The sequence below is a fragment of the Urtica dioica genome, chromosome 9 (assembly GCF_054948205.1).
Source record: "Urtica dioica subsp. dioica isolate 48M chromosome 9, U.dioica_male_clone48M_v1_H2, whole genome shotgun sequence".
Lineage (NCBI taxonomy): Eukaryota > Viridiplantae > Streptophyta > Magnoliopsida > Rosales > Urticaceae > Urtica > Urtica dioica.
Window position 1 is genome coordinate 29297466 of NC_142764.1, and position 18363 is coordinate 29315828.

The following is an 18363-nucleotide window of genomic DNA, read 5'->3' on the forward strand; positions in this document are numbered from 1 at the left end:
GAAGAAGATGGAAACGAATGAATAGAATCTTCAATTGATTAATAAAAAAAAATACATAGAAAATATATACATCGTATAAGACTGAGGCTTGAAACGGGTATAAAAGCAAAAGGTAAAGTAATGCTGACTCAACAATTACGCGTGCAAGTAAATAAAAACGACTACAAAGGTAAACAACACATAATGACTAAGCTATATAAAACACAAGTCGTATTACTCCTCCTCAAGATGGAGAGTAAACGTCTTTCAACGACATCTTGGACATAAGCGGAGCAGCTGAGGTGATGGCAACAGCTTAGTGAAAAGAGCAAGCTGGTGATCCGTCCGGACTGGTAACAATTTCACGGCGCTTGATTTGAAATGCTCATGCAAAAAGTGGAAAACGATTTTAATGTGCTTAGTGTGCTCGTAAAATGCCGGATTGGACGCAATGTGCACAACAACTTGATTATCACAGGACAGCACAGCTAGAGCTTCTCCGGCCACGGCCAAATCACGAAGAAGTTGATGAGGCCAAAGCAGTTCGAATGTGGCTGAGACGAGTGCTCGATATTATGCTTCCGCCGACAATCTTGTGAATTTCCCATAAAACACAGAATTCAGTCACTGAACGTCATTTGTTTGAGCAAGTTGCCCAATCAGCATCGGAGAAATCTATAAGTTGAATGTTAGAGCTAGCATAATAGAACAAGCCAAGCCCCGGCTTGCCCTTGGTGTAACGCATGAGATGATGAGCCGTTAGTAAACAAGTATGATATAAATATATGGTAAATACTAAATCTATAATTAAATACGTGTTAACGTCTTATATAGGAGGACCAATGTATAATATGAAAGTGAATTATAGCCTTGCAATCAACTCACGATAAATAATCTCGTAGGAATATTAGGACAGCCGTTCATATAATAGCAGCGTGTTGTTGTCGGTTCACAATTTGCAAATTATGTCTAAATAACCACATAGACTTGGTGTTAATTTGCATCTCAGTTGCATATCGCGAACCAATTCTTAATTTTTTTTTTCCCCTCTTTTTGCTGATATTATATGAGCGGTTGTCCTTTTTAATATTTATGGATAACTGTTTATCATGATATTTTATCTATGGACGGTATTGATAAATTATATATGAGATAATTTATGGCTTTGCATACACTAAACTTCAACCAAAAATTGATTTTATGATGATTTTACACGTGAATTGACATTTTATATGAGAGTTAATATGCTAAAACACCTGAAATTAAGGAGCCATTGTGCATATAAGCCTACAATTTAGTCAGCCCAAATATGGTATCCTTGCTCTCCTTACTAAGATGTCTCCAAGTTTTTTAATAGGCCTTGAAAATTATGACTATCTTAGATTATATATATATATATATATATATATATATATATATATATATATATTGCATAACTATAATAAGCCAAATGTACCTATCAATTTTTCTCATGTTGAGAACTATAATTACAATTTCATTTCATGATGTGATTTTGCTTGGCTCTCTTTTTTTTCAAATAGTTTTCCACGTGTCAAGAAATTAGTGGTGGTAAGATAACTACAAGGATAAACCAATCAAAAGAAACCTTAGATTTGATGCTTTTTGTGTCACATTTGACCGGATGCTATGCTAACAAGTCAGCCTATTACGTTGTTCGTTGTTCGACAACGATATTAAAATAAGCTGAACAGTCAAAAAACAAGCATCTTAACAAAAACAACACAACATCTACTCATATACGTAGCCAAACACGACAACGCTACAAAGAAAGAAAACAAAGTTTGCTTGTGTGATTGGTATCAAGAGAGAAGATACTCGAATAGCTCGAGGTCCCACAACAAGGCTCGTTGGGCACAAATACATATTACAAGTTGCATTATTTTGCAAATCTAGTATGTTTTTAATACTTCTACGAATTTTGGATTCCCTAAAGTTCGCTAGTAAAGATGAAGGAATGAATAGAGAATGCATATAAAATATAAAATATCGGTATTGTAGAATTAAAAAGATTTGAGCAAAAAAATGCAGAATTTGAACCTAATTATCACTAAAATTAATGAAAAATCAACTTGAAAATATAATTATATTAGGATAAATGTATTACTTAGTTCCATAGATGTATGTCGACGAATCTATAATTTTTTGACATAAATGTCATTAAACCATGAATTTGTTGACTCATGTTTATGGGAGCCTACAAGGGCAAATACATATGTCGTGATTATGCTTTTGTTTGATTTATTGAAAAATCTTCGATTTTATTAATACTAGTCAAATCCCAAAAAAATGAGTAGATTCAAGTTGAAAATGCCGTAAGTGTGATAAGTTCTTCTTTATACCACATAATAGTCCTCCATATCCATCAAAGGACTAGATTGCAAATATTAAAAAAAAAAAAAAAAAAAGGGAAACGAAGGATTACCCTAGTATTCTCTCTCTCTCTCTCTCTCTCTCTCTCTCTCCCTCCGCGCGCTTCTTTTAAACTCTATTAAAAACTCTCACTCTGTCTCTTATCTTTCTCTTCTCTTCTCTTCTCTCACAAGTCTCGCCTGAGAATATTCTTCTCCGTCCAGGCGAAATACCAACCGCCGGTATTCTTTTGGCCTCTGACTAACAGTCTTCTTCTTATAACACTTGCTTCTAATTCTCTTATATGGGAATGAGTTCACGGATGACATTTAAGTTGGTTATTTAGCGATGTCAAACATTTAAGCCGACTATTTTTGTAATTTTCTGTTTATTAATCAATGGGGTTTTGTCAGTAAATTCTTGTTTATTAAAGACTTTGAATCTGATGAATTAAATACATATTTTTGCACATCTACACATTTCAAAAGCCGCGAGTAAGCTGTCTTTTTCCTATCACGACGTTCGGCTGCCTGAGGGAAACATTTGTTTTTTTCTTTTTGTTGTCAAACACGGTTGTATTTTTTATTTAAGAAAATAAGGATAAAAAAAAGTTTGTTTGGACTCTGTTTAGTGTGTCTAGCTATTGTAGTGATTCATTTGAATACAAAAACATTGACAACAAAATATTTGATACAGAAAAAAAGAACATTGACTGAGCGTGGAGTAGCTATATTGCACATGTACGTTACGTCCGATTTTCTTCCTTATTTTCCAATACACTTAGTGATTTTTATTGCACTATTCAGTTTCGTCAATTCTATTTAAGTTCCGTTTTTCTTTTCTTCCAAACTTTATCTTTGTCTCGGATTGATTTAAAATTTTAAATAAGGTAGTGATGGAAAATTTCAAGTCCCCTTTTCGTGGCATAGCGAACGATCTTCGGGGAAGAGCTTCATGTTACAAGCAAGACTGGATAAACGGTATTCGCACCGGATTCGGGTAATATCTACACATTTTTATTTTCTCTTCCAAATATCACTGTTTTTCACTTGTTCTTGAATAAACTTTTTGGTCTGTGAAGGATTTTGGCTCCAACCACATACATATTCTTTGCCTCTGCACTTCCCGTAATTGCTTTTGGGGAGCAACTAAGCAGAGACACAGGTTTGGTCTCGTAATCCTCGAATGACTATATGGCGATGGAAGTACGTAAATGACACGTTTACCCTTCTCGAACTATGCTTAGACGGAAGCTTGAGCACGGTGGAGACAATGGCTTCCACGGCGATCTGCGGAGTAATACACTCGATATTGGGAGGACAGCCTCTTATGATCCTCGGAGTCGCAGAGCCGACTGTGATCATGTACACTTACTTGTACAACTTTGCCAAAGGAAGACAAGATTTGGGCAAAGGCTTGTTTCTAGCTTGGGCTGGATGGTAAATTAAATTAACAAAACCGCAATCTTCTTTGAATCTCTTAAGTACCATTTGATTGAGAAGGTAATTTCATTTGGTTTGGATGTTTTTCGCAATTTTTTTTTTTAATCTGCAGGGTCTGCGTTTGGACGGCGCTTTTGCTCTTCCTTCTCGCGATATTCAACACTTGTAATATCATCAGCAGGTTCACGAGGATCGCCGGAGAGCTTTTCGGTATGTTGATCACCGTGTTGTTCCTTCAAGAAGCTATCAAGGTGAGGTTTTTTTTTTATATTTTTATTTTATTTTAAATGCAGAAAGGAAATGTTTTTAATCTTTTTATTTTTATTTTTTAAAATGGGAATGTAAAGGGAGTGGTGAGTGAGTTTAAGATTCCGAAAGCCGAAGAAGCGGATTCAGAAAAGTACGAATTCCAATGGCTATACACGAATGGATTGCTTGGGATCGTCTTCAGTTTCGGCCTTCTCTACACCGCTTTGAAGAGCAGAAGAGCGAGGTCATGGTGGTACGGCACAGGTTCAAACTCAAACCACTCTACATAGATGCACTGTCTTTTTGTTTTGTTTTTTTTTTCAATCGGGTTTTCGACATCATAACCTTTTTTTTTTTTTCACAGGTTGGTTAAGAGGCTTCATCGCAGACTACGGGGTTCCTCTGATGGTTCTTCTGTGGACAGCTATGTCGTTCAGCGTTCCGGCCAAAGTCCCCTCTGGAGTTCCAAGGCGACTATTTAGCCCTCTTCCGTGGGAAACCGCCTCTTTGTACCACTGGACAGTCATCAAAGTAACATAAACACTTCGTAGTAGTTTCGGCTCAACTTATGGGCTTGGGAAAAAGAAAAGAAAAAAAACACTAATTTTATTTTTTGTTGCAGGATATGGGAAAGGTCTCGCCGGGATACATATTTGCCGCTTTCGTTCCGGCCATAATGATCGCAGGGCTTTATTTCTTCGACCACAGCGTCGCTTCTCAGTTGGCTCAGCAAAAGGAGTTCAATCTCAAGAACCCCTCGGCTTATCACTATGACATCCTCTTGCTTGGATTCATGGTTAGCATATATCCTCACTCTTAGAATTATTATTATTATTTTTTTTTTGTAATTCTTTTTTTTTTTTTTTGTAGACTCTACTTTGTGGGTTGATCGGATTACCTCCCTCGAACGGTGTCCTCCCACAGTCGCCGATGCACACAAAGAGCCTCGCCGTTTTCAAGAGACAGGTAAGCTTGTTATTCCATGGACATTTAGATTCTCTCAAAACCTTGTGTTGTTCTTCTTCCGTTTTTTTATATCTCGGGTTTTCGCAGTTGATCCGGCAGAAAATGGTTAAGAGCGCTAAGGAGAGCATAAAGCGGAAAGCAAGCAAGTCCGAAATCTACAATGAAATGCAATCTCTGTTCATAGAAATGGACAGCAGTCCCGCCATAAGTCCTATATCACAGGCAAGTAAAAAAAAAAATTGCGGAGCCTAGTTCGTTTAAATTATAGTGAAATCTGCAGCAACAAAGTAGACGGAATGAATGAACTACCATGAACCTAATCCGTGTGTTATTTTGTTCGTTCTGTTATGTCATAGTAAATTTTTTTTTTTTTTTTGTGTGCAGACTAACGTGGTCGTGAAGGAGCTAGAGGACTTGAAGGAGGCGATAATGAAAGCCGAGGGAAACAGCAGCGAATCGGCGAAAGGAGACGAGGCGTTCGACCCGGAAGAGCATATCGAGGCTCATCTTCCGGTGAGAGTGAACGAGCAGAGAGTGAGCAATCTTCTTCAGTCCGTCCTCGTGGCGGCCGCGGTGTGTGCGATGCCTCTGATCAAGAAGATTCCGACCTCGGTCCTGTGGGGCTACTTTGCTTTCATGGCCATCGACAGTCTCCCCGGAAACCAGTTCTGGGAGAGAACTCTTCTTCTCTTTATCACTCCTCGCCGGCGCTACAAGTAAGTCTTGTATTCACTAAGGCTGTGTTTAGAACCTGGAAAACTAGGAGGGGAAAAAAAATTCCTCTTGTGTTGTTTGGATTGAAAGAAAGGAAATGTGAGAAAATAGAATCTGATCTTTCCACCAAATTTCTGTACATGTAGAGCCAAAGTTTGTGTCTTTTTTCTCAGAATCTCCTTCTATATCTCATATTTTCAAAGAAAACACGACATTTTCTCTTATATTTTCACTTTCTCTCCTATTGTTTGGGTTCGAACATACATTTCATAATCAAAGATCAAAATTATAGGAAAAAAAATTTAGGGATTTTTTTTTTTTTGGTGAAATGAGAAACTACACCTGTATGTTTGCTTGAATTTTCATTTTTCACTGTAATCAAACATAAAAAGATTCATTCTTTCGAATTTTTAATCAAAAGAAACAACACAAATGAAAATATAATACTCACTTTTTTTTTTTTTTTTTCTCATTTGTGGGGAGATACTAGGGTTTATTGATTTGATTTGATCTGAAATTAACGGAGTTTTTAAAATAATGGCGACAGGGTTTTGGAAGGAATTCACGCATCGTTCGTGGAATCGGTGCCGTTCAAGATAACGGCGATATTCACGGCGTTTCAGTTGGTGTACCTGCTGGTGTGTTTCGGGGTGACGTGGATTCCGGTGGCCGGAATACTGTTTCCGTTGCCGTTCTTCGTCCTCATCAGCGTGAGGCAATACCTGCTTCCGAAGCTCTTCCAGCCTCGCCATCTCCGGGAACTCGACGCCGCCGAGTACGAGGAAATCACCACCAGACCCGGCCACTCTTTCCACGTAAGAAACGACATCAAATCGAAAAACAAAAAAAAAAAGACAAAAAATTACATATTTCGTTTTTGTTGTCGTTTTCAGGGAATAGATGGCGGAGAAGAAAGCAGGGCAGTTGAGATCTGTGACGCTGAGATTCTTGACGAGTTAACGACAAGCAGAGGAGAGTTTAAAATTAGAACCGTTAGTTTCACTGAAGACAGAGCTCATCAGGTATACACAAACATTATTTTACTTATTAAAAAAATTATTTTCTTTTATTTTCGCTGTGTTATTAACTGTTTATCATTGCAGATTCACCCGGGTCATGTTGAGGAAGGAGAGTCAAGCTGTACATGATAACGCGTGCGTATCTCATTCCCATATACCATGATTGCGTGATGAGAAGTCAACTAGATATAAACATAAACATTTTCAGAGAGAGAGATTTCAATGTATTGTAATAACTTTAGAGGTTCTAACTCACTAAACTTGCAATGTAAGAAAAGATTTTCCAACCTATATGAACAAGAAAGAACAACAATACACAAGACACACACGTTTTACCCTGGTTCGATCATAAAGATCTACATCCAGCACTTCTGATTTTTTTCTTTTATTCAAGATACAAAATTATGAACAAGGTTTGTCTCAGCCCTTTCCTCAAACACCTCACAAACACTCACCCAATAATATTTCCCTTACAATGATTCTTCTCTCAAGTGTTTCCCAAGATGTTTTCTGACTTACTAACTTTGTAAAACCTAATCTAATGCGTTTATATACAGGCTTACAAACATGACACTACTAGCTAATACAAACCAGCCTAAAATAACTAAGTTGCCACCAATACGTGTACACCAAGTTATCTCAGCTCTAGTCATCTAACGGCTATCTGTCAACTGATATTAGATCACTCTCCTACATGTATAACTTGCAAGTTTTTTTTTTTTTTTTTTTATAAATAATGTATAACATGTAAGTAAGAGTGCGAAGCACACTCCACATTGTTTTTTTCCGGCTATATTCCTGATTAATGAAAAAAAGGGATTAAATGATTAGTGCTCGTTTCCCATGATTAGTGCTAAAAAGATAATAAGAAAATTAAGCCACGCATTCGCATAGTAAAATTAAGCCCTCCTACGTATGAACAAAAAGTCAACTCATATCAGATAAGAATCTCACGTCAAGCCACCACGTCAGCTCGCTGAATCCATTTCTCTTCATCTTTTCCGACATGTATAAGGCCATAGTCTCTAATATATACTTTTTTTTCAAATTTCATTAAGACTCGGAATCAGTCTAGAGATTACTCCGAACAAGGATTGAAGCTTCATGTTCACAACAAAATCCATTGTGCTCTGAGCTCATCGCCCATTGGCCAATACTATGAACCGTTCCGTTCACATCTCTTGGAACCCATACAAACTTAATAATGAAAACAAAAGTTACGCTCAAAAGTTTTGATTTAGACGTAAGAGGTCATACTGGACAATCTCTTTGTAGCCTTAATTAAGACTATCCAAGAGTACCTTATTATCACCCTCAATAATGACGTTTTGAATGTTTATGAACCTTGCTAACAAAATACCCAATAGCACCTTCACCTGAGAAAGCCGCGACCACATTGACTTTAACGTACCCTGCCTCCGGTCTGTTCAACATCTCTCGTTTGACAGGAGCTACGAGTTCAATACGACATCTTATCTTGAAAATGAGATTCATATATATATGTAATTTTTTTTTATTTGTAATGTCATCCATAAGTCTATACTAAATTTACCAATGAATTACGTCTTTTGTTCAGTTGGGCAATTTATGTGTCGTTTTAGCGAGGGGGTGTCGTTTTTTCTTGAACGAAAAATATCGGCGTAACAGTAACTAATAATTTCCACTTGGTTTTATCGTTGTGGGATGCCAAAAAAAAAATATTATTTTTAAAATGGTAAACAATCATTTTTTTTATGTTTAGCTTAATTTATATTCAAAATGTTGCATTTCAGATTCCAATAATTTGTTTCTTTATTTTTACGAGAATATTGAGATAGGGTGGGGCTAGAAGTTTACCTGGGCTTTCGTCTTGCCTTGTAGCCCGAATTAATTTGGGCCCAAGTAGCCTGTATTGAAAAATAATGAATGAAAAAGACCAAAAAAATTCGAAAAGCACCTTGGAAAATAAAGAAAAAGACCAAAACACCCCCCTAAAAAAGCACGCTATTTCATGACCACTGCGTCTACATCCTTATCCACTTCTCTCTTTTAGATTCTTTTATTTGGCACACAGAAACGTTCTAAACAGTCAACACGCTTTCACCGACTAATTTTAACCTACACTACGTTCTACTTGGAATCGCCTCAGACAACAACTTTATTTTACTAAAACACCCCTTCAAGCATAATAGCATGTGCTCTCACCCGCACCTGAACATATCTCCTTACTTAACAATACAAAACCATTGAAACTATTCGTTCCTTGTTCAGAACTTCAGACCATCTCTTTCAATCAAACTCTCAAACTATCTTCACATTTCTCTCTCTCTCTCAAATGGCGACCAGCTCTTTCACCTCCTTCAAGCCCGCTCCGATCTGCGCCTCCATGGCCGGTCCGGACCCGAACCGGAAACCGAAGCCGTCCTCGGCAAGCTGGTGGACTCCGCTCTTCGGCTGGCAGTCTGAGCCGGACTACATGTCTCCGGCGAAGAATCCGAACTCCGATCTGGAGGCGGAACCTGATCGCCGCAGATCCAGGTTCTTCCCGGGATGCTTCACCGAAGAGAAGGCCAAGGAGCTTCGGAGGAAGACTCTCGAGTGCTCCACATTCCATGACGCTATGTACCATTCAGCGATCGCGTCTCGGCTCGCCGCCGATTTGTCGGCTCAGAAAGACGACGAGTGATCGGAGCCGCGCCGAGTCCGACTCCGAATCCTCCGTCGCCGGTCCTTTTTTATTCTCCGGCGAGGAGCTAGGGTTTTAAAATAAAATGTAATTTGTTGAAGTGACTCACCTCTTTTAAGCCTTTGTAAGCGTTGGTTGTTTTAGTTTGTTTGGTATGAAGAACAATGCATACTTTTTTTTTCTTTGGTAATGGCGTTTGGTCTTATTTTGAATACAGCACTGTTTGTCCTGAATCAATATCTTTGCAGCTTGTTAACTTTTTTCTTTATTTTTAAAATTGAAAAATAGAAAAGAAATTATATGTTTATTACTGTTCACTGTCCGAGTATTGACGGTCACGATTTGTTTCCGGATGTTGAGATTGCTTAATTTGTTATGATCTGACGGTCACGCGTGGTACAATAGACACGGCCTGATCTTGTATCTTTGAGTGGAGACAGTTTGGATAAGTTTGGTTTGAGATCTCTTTGGTTTCGGTGTAGTAACGTCTGATCTGATGATATTTCGTGATTTGTCACGTGGCGTGGATATTTAGATGATAATAGAAGGGAAATACCCTGATCCATTACATTGTTGAATTAGCCTACCGAGGTGGCCCGTTAGGAGCAATAATTCATTGGGCCTTAACTTTTATGGCCCATGTGGTATTAAGTTTCTTAAAATGTTGTGTTACACAATAGTGGTGCAAAAATTTCTCATTTTGGAAAATGGAATCAACTAGTAGCAATTTTGATAATTTCGATCAAAATAATAGCAATTATGTATTTGGACACTTTTATCAGTAACTATAGACATGAAAGTATACAGATGTCATAAAATGTAGATATATAAGTTTACAGTTAATAGTAAAAATGTCCAAAAATATAGTTGTTACTATAGTTGCCATAATTATCAAAATTGATATTAGTTGAGGTCATTTTCCCATTTTAAATATAATTTCTTTTGTCGGATCATTTTAAATAAGAAATCGATTTTTGCTAGCGGGCGATGATGTGCAGATGCGAGAAAAGTATCGGCGCTCACATGTCAAGTGGGTTCCACTTGTAGTAAATCATCGGTCATCGGCCGTTAATCATACACCAATATTCTTTTAAATAAAATCACTAAACCATTATTACCCATTTCATAGGATAATTTCTAGTTTATTCTTAATTCTTATAATTATTTTCTTTTCACCGTCGTTGCTACACCTACGCGGTCCTCGTTTTTCTTATATAATCATCTGTCACGGCCACTAAACACCACATTTGTTGCATCCTACCTCCTCCTTTCGACGGTAGATCTTCCCTTTCTCCACCTATTCTTTCTTGTTGGCAATGGGTTTTTTTTTCGAAGATGCTTTTTGGCGAGAGTATTTTTTTCATTATGAAAACTTTGTTCTAAAAAACTCTATACAAAAATTAGGTGTATGTATCCATTGAATCATTAAAAAATCAATCATGCTACAAATTAAGATACCATATTGCAATCAAGTTTCAGAGAAGAAAAGAAGAAAGATGATGAAAAAGAAAGAAAAGCTCTCATACCGAATGCATGAGCTAAATCAATTAATTAAAAAAAAAATAATAATTTAAACAATGCAACATATATATGGCTCAGCTCTAACGGTAACACATGTACCGCGTAACTATAAAGAGTCGATCAGAGAAAGCTAAATAAAAGTGCAGGTGACTCAGCAATAAAAGCTGAGAACTAAAACAACGACAATCGCCTAAATACAATACTAAACGACTAGTCGCATTAAAGCAATAAGCTATAAACTATAGGGATAGACACAATTGGAAACTCAAGATATAAAGTTGTTACATTTGTCATTGACTAAGATTTAAGGGATATATATCATAGATTCCCAATAAACTCTTCATAATTTCCTTACAATCTTAAAATTATACCAAAACGTTTATAAAAATATTGAAGTCCTTGTAAACTTTATTTTGGACCATCTTAAATCTTATTTTATATATATATATATATATATGTGTGTGTGTGTGTGTGTGTGTGTATTTGTCATTCTTCATTTTGATTTTTCTATAATTAACCCCTTAGTTGAACCTCAATTACAGGTACTATCTTGACCGGTGTTTTTTTTTTTTTTATGTCTCTTTTTTTTGTATAGGAATTTTTATGATTAAAAGATAACCAAATTGCGTAGCGAACTAATTAACTATCACAACTGAGAAATAATGTCAGTGGTTACTTAAGAAGAGGATCAAGGTTTCATAATGCTCTCTCTCTCTCTCTCTCTCTCTCTCTCTCAACAGCCGATTGAATTCTATATACCTTGCAACACATGCGTGCATGTTGGTTGTACCCAGAAACTAATACATAATATAATATCTCATATATATAAAATACTTCAATTATTGCCGACCAAAGACCAGCATATAATCATAGCAAAATAAGCAGATGTATATGATTAAGTGTTAATTCGGTTGGTAATTATTGGTATTAAGAAACACATTCAAATTCTAGAGCTGATCGATAATCACCGCACATGGGTTTGCCAGGCAAAATTGTACATCGCCATAATTTATTTATTATAAAGGAAAGTGATTTGAGAATGTGCATTTTCGGTTGATCTGATGTTCCACTGTTGTCCCCACGAGCAAAGGAGTCAAATAAAAGCAAGATTTAGTATACTAATTTCACTTCGGTTATTTTTTATTTTTTCTATACATATATATAGAATTAAACAATCTGTTGTGTTGTGTATATATATATATATTTTATTGTTTTCGTCGTGGTTGAAGATGAGATTCATATAATTGAACGACATGTATCTCATTTGATACTTTTTTTGTATATATATAATCAATATATAGACTGATCTTGCTTGATGTCCCATTCAGTCCACTTTCCTAGATCTATCTCACAAATATATCTTTATCTTTTTATCATCAAAGCCATGTGCTTTTTTTGACACCTTAGACCAAGGTCATTTTAGTCATTTAGTACGTATTTTTCTTCAAGAAGTGACTCAAGATGTACAATAGTTGTCTTGACGTTATCTTAAAGGACGAGACTAACCTCTCAAACCGACATTTTCATTCGTTGCAGATGATTAAATTGATTCATGTGCGTTTGAAATTCATGTCCCAGAAAACCTTCCCCGGAAAAAAATTCTCAATTCTGCAAACCCGTGAAACTATAAAGTATGAGCTAGATTTAAACGTGGCAACTTCGTTTGCTAAATCCCAAATATTCCGTCGTTTTTCCTTTCATTATTTTATGATTTCATCATGTAATTTTTATTTTCGGTTGACGGTATTATATTATTGAAGATGCCAAGTTTGCGTGATCGATCTGGCCGTTAGAAGCAAAAACTGACCATCAAACTGCACGGTCTTGGTCAAGCAAGTAGATAACGTTATTATTATTATTATTATTATTATTAATTACTTCTTAAGATAAATAGATAACGTTGTTAAAAAACGAAGATCCACGAACATTACAATGGTAATAGTTTGACTATAAAATGAAAATCGAAATCGAAACAATAAAATGATCTCATACACACAAAAACACACCACTTATTATCCACGTATCATTAACAGTACTAACACTCTTTTATATCCATTTAAGAGTAGATATGTTTACTTTGTTATGCTTTGGCACTTTTTAAACTTCATAAAATAAAATAACCACGGAAATAATATATATAGAGTAGTTAATAATGTTTTTAATTATTATTACTAACAAACGTAGAGTTTATATATAACCCTAGACCACAGTCTATTGAATTAACTTATAAAGCTATAGCTAGGATATTATTTTTTTATAAAAAGTATTACATAATTACTAAAAAGTGCTTATTAGAATAGGAAGACAGTTATTTCGACAATAAGATATTCGTAGCTAGGCAACGTTACGTCGCATTATACATCTTCATTCAAGGAACGTGCAACTTCTGATGAATTGTAATAGTGGCAGTATTGTGAATACCTTAAAGTTGAATGGTAGTGTCATAAAACGTAATAAATAAAAACCCAGCATGATCTGATCATTGGTACTAAGTTACTAACACAGGTTCTTCTTCCACATTACTCTCTCTCTCTCTAAAAAAAAGATGGACAAAGTGACGGTGGTTCTGGTGCTACTGTGTGCCGTTTCTCACACAGCCTTGGCTGCTATTAAAGATGGTGAGTTCATATACTAGATATATAAATCTTGTATACAAGAGCAATAATATATATAAGTGTAATCTGCTTGGTTTGTTGTTCTTCTACTATTTGATACAAATATTCATTGACACAGCACTGCATATATATAATTATTTTGTCCTACTGTGTTTGTTACTGAATAGTTGATTTGATCACAACTTCTGGCCTTTTTTTCACTTCGATTGAAATGTGTATAGTCGTTACGTGATTCTTAGTTACAATAATATTCAAAAAAAAAAAAAAAAAAAAACTTCTTTATTAATGCAAAAGCTGAGGGACTACTGGTTGGTGGTGGTACACACATGGTATTTAAAGTTACTGTGTCTCGTCTCTCGTGTAATTAATTTATTCCACCAACCCACATATATGCACAGAGATATACTATTTAGTAAGAAAAAGTTATACTAATTAGTAAATAAAAGAAATAAACTAAGATGTAAATGAAAAAGTTACTGCATTCTGCTGTATTTATTGATCGAAACGGCCATAAAGGTTGTTAGAGTTGTTGCGTGGTTAAGGCCATTAATTAAGTCTCTGTAGCCAATTAAACTCAGATCAACTTCAGCTCATTAAATCGAAAAATATCATGAATTTTGGACAGTCTCACTAAGCTTGTTGAATCATTGAAGGAAGTAATCTGTAGATAATTGTTCAATTTATACCAACCATTTATTAAGGAGATATATTAATACTAATTAATTAGATCGAAAATATGCACGATAAAGTTACTCAGCATGTTACGTACGTCATGCAGATCTTTGCTCACGTGAACTTAACAGCTTATTAGCTGTACATATAGTTAACAACCAAGTTTGCTAGCTTTCCTAAAAAAAACAAGAAACAAAATTCATATATATATATATATACGTACATATTATATACATATATATTTAAAGTTTTTATTTGACAATAGCTATATTTACTTTTCAATGAGCTTTCTTTTGGTTAATAAAAATAACAATAAAAATTATAATCAAATTACTGAGAGCCATATAAATATATTATCTTGTACTTGTAGTAATTAACTTGAATCATTGTATAAATATGTTCGCATCTAGTATGCCGAAATCCAAATATTTATGAATGTTTGCTTTCACGAACTTTATCATGTTCTCTTGTTATATTTGAGTCTTCTTATATACGTATATATATAATAACACACTATAAGAAAATGCTAATAAACTCGGTAGCATTATTTACACTCATGTGCTAGGTCCTAAGTAGAACTTCAACAATTTAACTTATAAATTATTCACCAAATTTTTCATGATTTGATTTCAACAGGGCTATTGCCGAACGGGAACTTCGAGCACGGCCCCAAGAAATCGGCCATGAAAGGGACGCGAGTGATGCGCAAAAACGGGATCCCGAAATGGGAAACCTCGGGATTCGTGGAGTACATAAAGTCGGGGCAAAAGCAAGGTGACATGTTGTTGGTGGTCCCCGAGGGAGCGTACGCCGTGAGGCTCGGCAACGACGCGTCCATCAAGCAGAAAATGAGGGTCAACGTGGGTCAACTCTACTCAGTGACGTTCAGTGCCGCCCGAACTTGCGCTCAAGAGGAGCGACTGAACGTGTCAGTGTCCCCGAGCTCGGATCCAGACGAGTGGGGAATTTTGCCAATGCAGACTATGTATAGTAGCAATGGATGGGACTCGTACTCGTGCGCTTTCAAGGCCGAGTCCCGCGTCTTAGACCTCAGAATTCACAACCCCAATTCTGAAGATGATCCCGCTTGTGGGCCCCTCATCGACTCCGTTGCCATCAAGCTTATGCGTCCTCCGAAACGTACATCGGGTAATTTGATTCAATATTTTTTAGATGAGGCCACACAAATTAAGAATCATAATGGTAATGAAAAATAATTACAAGTAACTAACTATTTTTTTTATATATTTTATAATGGAATGATGGTTGGCCAATTTATCCTTAAAAAAGGACTTAAAAAATAAGTTTTTGTTAAATTTTTAGTATAAGAATGTAAAAAATCAAATTATAAACAAAGATCAAACTTATCCAAGCTCTGAGGGTGTTTTGAATTTTGGCTAGCTACGAAAAAAAAATTAAAGGGTTAGCCTAAAATAAAACAACTCAATTAATAGGGTATGTGCGTTGTATACCAATTATCACATGCTGTCTCGTAATTTTAGATGCCTTTCTCAGTCAAACTTTCGTGGCCAACCATCATTCCACAGAGATTTAAATATAGTCCGATGATATATCTACCTTATATCGAATCTTTTCCAAGTAAATACAAAACATATCATCTTTATTGTACCGCCAGAGGAAATGAAGTATAAATAATGTTTTTGAAAACTAAATATATATATATATATTTACGACAGACAACGTTAGATTAAACACAATTTAATGTTTTTTCTTTAAAAGTAATTAAGTATTAATTATATTATTCTTGTTACAAAATAATTAATTAAAGATAAAATTTACTATTAATAAAATCAAACAATAATGATATTATTAAAACGTTTTTAATATTAAAAAATAATTAAGCATTTTTCTATCAAAAAAGAATATTATTAAAAAGAATATGAAATCATTTTAAAAATATTATTACTCTCTAATTATTATATAAAAGCCGTTTATAATTAAATTTTATTATTAAAATGATATTAATAAGTTTTAGTTAATTTTATGAAAAAATGTTAAATAGTGTTTAATCTAAGGCTGTCACTTGAATTTTCATCAAATTTAACCGACTTTGTTTGACGGTGTAACTGAAACTTAACATTAGGTATTTTTACAGCAAAAAAAAAGTATTTAACTGTACGTTTCTGAAAACATTTAAGTATTTATGCCACCATTTCCTGATTGTACAAATTACTTTCGAATTTTATACGGCTTCCTTCCTTCAACTTGACCCCAAATGTAAAAAAAAGTACACAATATTAATTTGAAATGATAAAATTAGCAAATTAGTCAAAATTTCAAATTTTTAACAAAATAACAAAAATTAAGTTTTTATTTTATTTTTTATTACATTGTCATCAAATTTTTTTGACGCTTTCTATAAAAATTAATTACATACTCTAACAAATTATTGAAATTAGATACTTGCACAATTTAGCCATTTCGCTAATTTATAATTATTTTGTAATAAATTCAATTGAATATTTAGCTAATACACTTAAAAAAAATTATTCCTTCAAAACCTAATAATCAGGGAAAGAATAAAAAAAAACATGTCAAAAAAGAAAGGGTCCATTAGATATATAACTTTATTTAAAATTTTGAATTGTCATTTAGCTAATTTTTAGTAAATTTTTTATAAATAGTTATGATAAAAAAAAAATTATACGGGTAAATTGACTAAAATACTTTATCAAAATGTTGACTATTTACCTAAAACTAACAAAACATTGGTTGTTTAATTAAAATTTAGAAATCGTTGGTTAATTAAAAATTCCTCTAATTTTAGTTGGCTACTTTGCTAATTATTTGAAAAAGAAAAAGACAAATTGTACAAAATGCTCTACTGCTCGTTTATAGATAATCTCTCTGCTGAACAAATATCTGAACTAAAGGTTTTTACCACCCATAATTCATTGTTTTTGTTGGTAGATAATTTGTTGAAGAACGGTAACTTTGAGGAAGGGCCGTACGTTTTACCAAAAACATCATGGGGAGTGATAATCCCACCCCACATCGAAGACGCTCACAGCCCTCTGCCAGGCTGGATCGTCGAGTCCCTGAAGGCCGTCAAGTACATCGACTCCGACCACTTTTCCGTTCCCCAGGGCCGCCGCGCCGTCGAGCTCGTCGGCGGCAAAGAGAGCGCACTCACACAGGTCGTCCGTACCATCCCGGGAAAGAGGTACGTCCTCACCTTCTCCGTCGGAGACTCCAGCAACGCCTGCCGGGGCAGCCTCGCCGTCGAGGCCTTCGCCGGAAAAGCCGCCGCGCGCGTGGCCTACGACTCCGCCGGAAAAGGAGGCTTCAAGCGCGGCAAGCTCGCCTTCGTCGCCGCCGGTCCGCGCACGCGCGTGGTGTTCACCTCCACGTTTTACACCATGACCGGCGACCACTCCGGGACTCTCTGTGGGCCCACCTTGGATGACGTCAGGCTCGTCAGCGTCCGCGCCTAGTAGTAGTGCTTATAGTCGTTAAGAATTTTGATTTTCATAGGGAGAGCAAAAAAAAATTAAAAAAATGATGAGACATTATATTCATGAAATGTTGTGTACGTACCGAGTTTTTTTTTTGTTTTTGTTTTTTTGTTATGTCTCTCATTCATTCATTTACGTTATTTCGGTGTTCTATTAATTAAGTGGAATCAAGATCTCATTGGTTATTCATCATTCCTCGACCTCCGAAATGTTTTCCAAGTGCTCCGAGATATTTTTAAGTAACTTCGTAACTTCCCGATAGAACAAGAACATCGAAACTCTTAACGACTTACTACGATTCGAGCTCAAATATATTTAATTAGTGTGTATGAAACATACTTATGAGAAGGAGAGTGATGTTTAAATGGGTATATTTGCCTTATAACAGAGTGATTATGAATATAGCAATCATCTTGGTCCTGAATTTTGTATTGCTCCGTAATCATTATTATTATTATTTTTTTTTTTTGGAGCAAGACCTCAATCGAAGAGGTGCTCTATAATTCATTTCTGAAGCGGGTGCCGGGTTGTATCAGATTAATAAGTGATGAGAAAACAAAAACCATTAATTAATATGCAAAATTATCAAGTTAAGACATAAATAAAAATTATAGTCCCTAAAACATTCTTTTTTTTTCTAATCAAGTAGGGTCTCTCAACGACGTCAACGTTGTC

At 35.4% G+C, this 18363-nt stretch overlaps 3 protein-coding genes across 3 annotated transcripts; all 3 read left to right on the plus strand.

Moving 5' to 3' along the window:
- The first annotated feature begins 3116 nt into the window (after positions 1-3116).
- On the plus strand, positions 3117-6911 carry BOR4 (HCO3- transporter family). Its single transcript, XM_089626006.1, has 13 exons — positions 3117-3348; positions 3431-3513; positions 3596-3788; positions 3904-4042; positions 4139-4304; positions 4405-4571; positions 4663-4836; positions 4911-5006; positions 5094-5219; positions 5316-5722; positions 6268-6535; positions 6614-6742; positions 6824-6911. Exons 1-13 carry the CDS (start codon positions 3245-3247, stop codon positions 6866-6868), a joined length of 2097 nt encoding a protein of 698 aa, XP_089482132.1. The 5' UTR covers positions 3117-3244; the 3' UTR covers positions 6869-6911.
- Positions 6912-8982: 2071 nt separating this feature from the next.
- On the plus strand, positions 8983-9641 carry LOC149386645 (uncharacterized). Its single transcript, XM_089625095.1, has one exon. It carries the CDS (start codon positions 9054-9056, stop codon positions 9402-9404), a length of 351 nt encoding a protein of 116 aa, XP_089481221.1. The 5' UTR covers positions 8983-9053; the 3' UTR covers positions 9405-9641.
- Positions 9642-13321: 3680 nt separating this feature from the next.
- LOC149386646 (BIIDXI-like protein At5g11420) lies at positions 13322-17895 on the plus strand. The gene is made up of 3 exons (XM_089625822.1): positions 13322-13543; positions 14849-15361; positions 17144-17895. The coding sequence occupies exons 1-3, from the start codon at positions 13471-13473 to the stop codon at positions 17665-17667; spliced, it is 1110 nt and encodes a 369-aa protein (XP_089481948.1). The 5' UTR covers positions 13322-13470; the 3' UTR covers positions 17668-17895.
- Positions 17896-18363: the final 468 nt, after the last annotated feature.